We start from the raw sequence: 7,480 nt of genomic DNA, 5'->3' as shown, positions 1-7,480 counted from the left end.
AAAATATTAATCACGAATTTTAACATTCGTGCAGCACAAAAAAGAAAAAAAAATTAGAATGTTAACCCCACTTCTCCGATGAACTGAAAAATAGCTAATTTTTTAGTTATTAATTTTTTATGGCTTGTATAATCATTTGCCTAGTGATATACTACTAGCTCTTCAACGCATTTTGTTATTTCCCCTCCTTGTCGGAGCCCTGGGACTCTCACATTTAGACTACATTATTATACACAATAGCTGTAATCCACAAAGGCAAAACCATTGAAACAAATACAGATATACATAATTGACATTTTTCCCCGTACCACAAACAAAAAATGGAAAATGGGAGAAAATAAGAAATGATACAAACAGGATGATTCATGTTTTCTTGGAATCAGTAGGTCAGCAAAATTCTATCAAATATGCTAAACCATGATGCAAATGCAAATGCAATTTCACATCATTGCAAGCAAAGAGGGAGGTGAGTAGGAAAGGATGAAAAATACTAATAATGTATATATGAACACATCGAAGCAATATTAAAAAACAAATACTTGTGTCAGCGTCATAGCTCGGAGAGGATGGCGGGAATATAATGCGATAACTCTGCAGTTAGAGACTGAAATCCATTTACAAGTTGTGTATGGAAATCCTGATCTTCCTCACCAATCAATCTGAAATGTACCCGGATGGCTCGTTTGCAAACAGCCATGAACTCAAGAAGGGCAGCTATAAGTTGTTGTAGTTCCTGTGACCGCAATCTTGTAGCAGGCTCGCCAGACAAGAAGGCTGTGCAAACACTCAAAACTCCACTGTTTACCTGCACAAAAACCAGTGTTTTGTAACAATTGAGAGAACGGGAGTAAAATGTGTACTGTTTAATAATGGAAGCCAAAAATAAGGCTCAGAAATACAGATTGAAGTTCTTGTAACCAAATAAAAATGAAAATGACAGCAAAGGCTCAGAAATACAGAAATGAATCTGGCATAGTTATAAGAATCAATACTCAACATACTTGTACTGCAACACTGCCTTGGAGGATTCTTTGCAGACTCTGGAGCCGTGGAAGTTGATCCCCTTCAGAACTTCGAGGCTCTTCAAGCTCATTTCTTAATGCAGCTGTTCGTGTTTCAATCATTCCAATGGCATTTTCCACAGGTGAAAATTCAAGGGACTCAGATTTGATTACCAGTAGCCTATTTACTAAAGCTGGAAATGAACCCTCAGTCTGAAGAACAGTGCGTCTCTTCCATTGATCTTCCAACCCACCTTGAGTCTTGCCATTTTTTGTAAATGGGGTATCAAACAAAAATCTGTCAAACACACGAGCACGAACACTTCCAGTCGAAAGGGAGAAAATTCTCTCCCTTCTACTTCCTAAATCCTCATCTTCCATGACTGCATCAACAGCGGTGATCTGAAGGTAGCAGACACCAGGCTGTAACTCTTCAGCCTTCACTTGTCGAGAATCTGGAATAATATGCAAAGTGTGATTACCATCCATTCTGGACTCATATATGTGACTAAGTTTTTCCATGATGTCCCCTAGACGTACATCACGAGGTTCACGATATATATACTCCTTTTTGTCAAGTTTTCCAAATCTATCACCATAAAATCCAACCCTGTAGTATGTTGCATCAGTAAAAGGAATCGGACTAGATTCCTGTTCAAGTATTGATTCATAGATATTGGTAAGTAGAGTGTGACATTTAGCAAGCTGTCCATAAGCCCTTCTGCTCTTGTAAACTGGGATTACAAGTTCCAGAATGCTTGCACAGAAATGAAAAAGCTCAGCTTGTGAAAAAAGCTTATTAGCTAGCTGCAGGTATTTCACAGCAGAGTCAACTGTTAATTTTGAAGCACCATATCCCTCTACCTCTGCAGCGGATGCTTCAGAAGTTATCTCATTGCTAACCATAGGACAAATCTTACGTAAAGAAGCAACATGGTCTTTGTTCCAAACACCATCTTTCCTAGCAACAAGGGCCTGCATCAAACTTAATAATAGTGTAAGCACAAATGGGTGGTTATATAAATCAGAGGAAGTTCAGCTTCATCCCCTCTACCAACAGGGAGCCGGCATGAAATAATCATATGAGAATGAGGCTTAAAAGGATGCTATTAGTCTAAAAACAAAAAATAACAATCAATTTTTAAAGAGTCAAAATGCCTACCTTTTTGTTTTATTTTGGTCCCTCCAAATTAGACCTTCAGTTCTGCCTCTAATTTTTTTGTTAAAAACACTGAAGGTCTAGTTTCATTCATTTTCAGTTTAGTTCCTTAAATTATTTTTTATCAAATCAGCCTTGCACTTACAAATGTTTTCAAAATAGTCACAGCCAATAGTTATTTATTTTTTTCAAATCAGCCCTCACAATAAAGAGCTTTCAATGAAATCCTTGCCACTAGTTATTTTCTTTCAAATCAGCCCTCACGTTAACTATCAGTTGGTTAACTCTGCGTTTCTTTGTCCAGCAAGTGCTCTTTTACCATGCTTTATGTTTCTTGTAATGCAGGTGCTCCTCTGTTCCAGCAGGTGGGCAAGTATGTACTTAATTCTACAAGCCGTGTTCTTTTGTTCAACAATTGCTCTTCGGTGCTGTTTTTTAACTCTTAAATGTCCAATAGGGACTACGTTGACAATGTAAGATAAGAAATGTGATAAGGACTAACGTGAAATGTTTGTAAAAGAAGAGGACTGATTTGAAAAAACAAAAAATAGGCACTAAATTGAAAATGTAGGGAAGCAATAGGGACTTGAGTTTTCATTTAACCTTCTTTCTCCTTAAGTTCTTATAAGTAAATTGAAAATTAGCATATAGAAGTGAGCTTGTACTTTTTTTCAAGTTGAAAAGTTTACTTGCAAGAGCAGAATATTAGATCTACTTAGAAGGGAAAAAATAATTAATTGTCGTGTGATATCTAAAGCTTGAAAGAAATTTAGATATAACAGCCAATAGGTAGATATAAAATGGAAAAACTAAAAGGGAAAAAATGCATATTCATATTTTAGATATTGATAATTAGGACCTAGTTGGGAAATATAATTCAGCCATTGAACGAGCATGCGGGAATACGATAACTTGTCTATTCGATTTTTTTCCTAATTACCTTATGGGCTTATCATGACTTGGAGTTTGGATATTTAATATAGGTAGAATTGATCAAGTAGAGATGTATAAATAAAAGGAGTGAATTATTGCATTCCATTTATTCAAGTTAACATGGGTTCATATATATTAGTAATTTAATTTGTCTTTTTATTGTAACCTACCTAATTTGATGCATAATTGGGCTGGTCACAGTTCATCCTACCAAAAGAAAAATATCCAAGAAGCAACCATGCTTTGAAAATCATGAATGCATACTAAGTAAATGAAAACCTCAATTTTATGGATGACACTGACATTAAAATTTATCTGAGCCTTGAAAATTCTCATCACAATAATGTATGTATTAGAAAAAAATATTTTTGTACTGTTCATGCATAAATAAATCATGTCTTTACCTGCATTACAACACCAGCAACAGCGACAGCACATTGAGCAGCTTCAGCCCATGACTGCATTTCCTGATGTGCATCACATAGATGAAGTAACCACATTATGTGAAGATCAGGGACTGGGGCAAATGCCATTGCCAGTTTATAGAAGCTTTCAGCAGCAGCATATCTATCCATAGTCATCACAGGCGACTGAAACAAGATTACATTTAGTAATCAACCAAAGCCCATTAAACAGGTTGTCATGATAAAAAAACTAAGCCATAAACAGATAATCATTCAAAATAGGCAGGTTCATTCCACCTACATAACAAGTTAAAAATACTACCAAAGCCTTTTCCAACTATGGGGAGTTTGCTACATAGATCAGGAGACGCCTTAATTTTGTAAATTGACACCATAATGTTGTAAATAATGTCAAATCACAATTTAAATCAAAATTCTCTTTAATGGTTCATTTACCTCTAACTATTAGTGCATTACATTATCCTTCATCTGAGCTACTCTCACAATTGGTGCTTCTACAGGACTTATACACGTACAAACCACTGCTAGCAAGACTCTCATTGTTTCTACAGGACGTGCTACCACAACTTTCTCTCTAATGCTTGTATTGCTAATCCTATGACGTCTTGTGAAACCACTCACCAACAGTACCATTCTCATATCTGTAACATCGAGCTTGCTTTTTATTGCTCTGTAGTTTACAACCCAACATTCATTTCTGCACATGACAGATCTTAAAATCGTGTAATTAAATATTCATTTATATGCATTAATGATATTTTTAATCACAAATTACATCTGAAATATATTTTTCATTTGATTCACCCTACATGAATTTACATCTCCCTCTATTTCAGTCATTACTTAAAATATCACTGGAACTTGTGGGATATGGTATGGTATGTTCCAACTTTCATGTCTAAGCTAAATCTACTGAGGCTCTGGTTTAACTTACATTCCATATACTTGGTTTTACTTGTACTAAAATGAAAGGGCAAACAGGTGCTTCAAAAACTTGTCTCCACAACTTTAACTTTCCATTTTTATATTTTGAACTCCCCAGAAATGGAACCATACAAAAAGCATATATCATGGCATCGGCTCTGGATATGACAATATGTTTAGAAACCACATCCAAAAACAAGAAAAAAGGATAGCCATTCAAAAGAATTGTTGGCAGAGAGACAATCAACTCTAGAGTTTTAGATTATACTAAAAGGATCTACTACATATGTATTACTATCAGGCAACTATACCAGGAATCCTTATGTTATGTGATCATAAAGTTATCAAATATCTTGAACTAAAAAGGAGGTAAGCAGTTTGAATAATAGTGTTTGACATTATAAGAACCTCCGCATCAAAAACAGGGAAAGATAAATTTCATTTTATCTTAATATTTGTAAAATAATCAATTTATTTGAAGCATATAAAACCAAAACTTACCAATAGTGCGTGTTCCAAACTACCATCAAGGGCCAAAAGAAGACTGTCAGAGAGATATTTCACCTCTGACCAGGACCACTTATGCTCTGCCTTTTTTTCTGGTATAGCTACAAGAGCACTCTCAAGTAGTCCACACTCCTCCAACAGGAAAGAACTTTTAGTTTCATCCTTCATTTCCTCTAAAGATTTTCTAAGTCTCCGTGCTTCACCACTCTCTTCTAGGCTTCCATCAGATCTCATTTGAGTCACTTGAACATCAGACATTAGCTCTGATAAAGTGATGATCAACATGACTCTTAACCTTGCTGTCTGCGTAAAGTAATGAAATGAACACTGCACAAATTGGATAAACCAAAATAATATTTAGATCGGTTAGAATATTAGAAAATATCTTATAATATCTATCATATTATATTAGAGTATCTTAAGTTATTTCTTAGGATCAATTTATAATCATAGAGATATCTTAGAATAACTCTCATTATTATTATGATTTATTCCTGATTTAGGATTGAGTCTATGTTTCTCTATAAATAGAGATTAGTATCGAGTCTTTTGTAATCAAGTCAGCATAAAGCTATTATCAATAATATTCAAACCCTTATTATTTTCTCTCATCCTTTCTCTAAAATCCCACAACTTCAACATGGTATCTAGAACCTATTTCGATCCTCCTTGAACGATTCTACTTCTATTCCGCTGCCGAATTCCCAACAGTTAGGGAATATAATCATAGTTTCTCTTTTCCAACATTCTGACACATTTCACTCATTTTCCATTCAATTCGCTACTGCCGCCGCTGCCACTATTTTCGACAAATTTTCCTGCGAATAGAAGTCATCTCCAGATCAGGTCATGCCTGAAAACGCGTCGGCAAAAGCCGTCACACGCGCTCTCACGCACTGCTAATCTCTCATGCGAGTAGATCTGCCGTCGCCGCCGTCTGCTGCCTATCGTCGCTGCTGTCATGTCTGCTACTGCTGTCTGTCATCATTACTGGAAACGTTTTCCGACACAACCACTTTCATTGTGTGCGGAATCTCCCAATCTACACAACTCAGATTTCTTTTAGGTCAAAAGTTGCTCCACGCACGCTCATGCGCCTCCAAGATCCGCCGTGTTCATCTCACGCGCCGCCACCAACAGCCTCAAGCTCAGGCGCGTATGTCTACCTTCCGGCATAATGTTTCAGTCGTCTAGATTGAGTTTTCTTTCCTGATTCCAGATCTGTTTTATGTTTTTTCTTTCGAGCCACATGCATACAGTTTGGCAATTTGTCTCAGATACACTGGCCCTATCTTTGTCCCAGATGTATTGGCATTGTCTTTCTCTCCCTGAAGCATGTCTCTCTCTCCTTGAAGCAAATTCAAGTTTAAATATTTTGTCTCTGATATTATTGGTTTGAAACTTCTAAATGCAGTTTTTTAGAAGGACGGACTTTGCTTTGTTCAATTGCTTGCTATGAATTTTTCTCATGCTGATGATCATTCCGGCTATCTGGCTAGGCTGTATTTATAGCAATTCTCTCCGACTTCACCTGCATCCCTGCGTTGTCTTTCCATCTTTTTTTATTATTTTGCGGAGCAAAACATTGTTTTCTTGTAACAAGCTAAAGCTTAGAGGGGAGTGTTAGAATATTAAAAAATATCTTATAATATCTATTATATTATATTATATTATATTAGAGTATCTTAAGTTATTTCTTAGGATCAATTTATAATCATAAAGATATATTAGAATAACTCTCATTATTATTATGATTTATTCCTGATTTAGGATTGAGTCTATGTTTCTCTATAAATAGAGATTACTATCGAGTCTTTTGTAATCAAGTCAGCATAAAGCTATTATCAATAATATTTAAACCCTTATTATTTTCTCTCATCCTTTTCTCTAAAATCCCACAACTTCAACAAAATCAATATGATATTAAATCAAATATCAAAAATTTTATTAAAAAGTTAAATAGATAAAAACATACCCTCACAAGTATTTGAAGCCCAACAACTGCCCTTTTCCTAATGTTTTCATTTCTGAAAACTGCAAGCCGTAGAAGCTGGAAAGTGACTTGCTTTAGAAAACGATCATTTTCTCTTGCCATCAGAGTTGCCCCATGTAAATCAAACACACTGTTAAATACCGGAAAAAATGCTTTCCAAAACGACAACGGTTGATTTCTAGACAGAAAGCTCATGAATACAGCTGTGATGCAATCAAGTTTTCCATAATCAGTAGCAATGCTATGCTTTGCTGCCATGGTGGAAAATTTTTCAGTCACTTCCAAGACCTGAAGACTGACAGAAGCGCTCAAATTTTCTTCCCAAAGTTCCTACAATATACAGACACCCAAACCAAAAATAGAAGTTGAACAAATGTCAGTTACCAAATGTAAGTAAACAAACGCAAAAATAAACAAATGAGTAAATTCCAAATGAAAAGTGCATATAATTATGTCCAGGATTCCACTACAAAAGTTAAGATTAATTTGGGGACTTGTGCATAAATCGTGAAATTTCTAAATCCACAAATCATAGTAA

General features: G+C 35.5%; 1 protein-coding gene across 1 annotated transcript in view; it reads right to left on the bottom strand.

The window, feature by feature from the left end:
* Nucleotides 1-243: 243 nt before the first annotated feature.
* The window catches only part of LOC101495183 (guanine nucleotide exchange factor SPIKE 1), a 29,302-nt gene continuing 22,065 nt past the window's right edge, over nucleotides 244-7,480 (bottom strand). Inside the window, exons 26-30 of the mRNA XM_004511122.4 lie at nucleotides 6,925-7,272; nucleotides 4,944-5,276; nucleotides 3,498-3,683; nucleotides 1,002-1,976; nucleotides 244-805 (exon numbers count right to left, since the gene is read on the bottom strand). Of these exons, the coding sequence (XP_004511179.1) occupies nucleotides 551-805; nucleotides 1,002-1,976; nucleotides 3,498-3,683; nucleotides 4,944-5,276; nucleotides 6,925-7,272 (2,097 nt within the window). The 3' untranslated portion in view covers nucleotides 244-550. The remainder of the gene's footprint in view (nucleotides 806-1,001; nucleotides 1,977-3,497; nucleotides 3,684-4,943; nucleotides 5,277-6,924; nucleotides 7,273-7,480) is intronic.

Source organism: Cicer arietinum, chromosome 7 (assembly GCF_000331145.2).
Source record: "Cicer arietinum cultivar CDC Frontier isolate Library 1 chromosome 7, Cicar.CDCFrontier_v2.0, whole genome shotgun sequence".
Taxonomy (NCBI): Eukaryota; Viridiplantae; Streptophyta; class Magnoliopsida; order Fabales; family Fabaceae; genus Cicer; species Cicer arietinum.
Note: the sequence above shows the minus strand (reverse complement) of the source record. Positions and strands in the feature narration are given on the sequence as shown.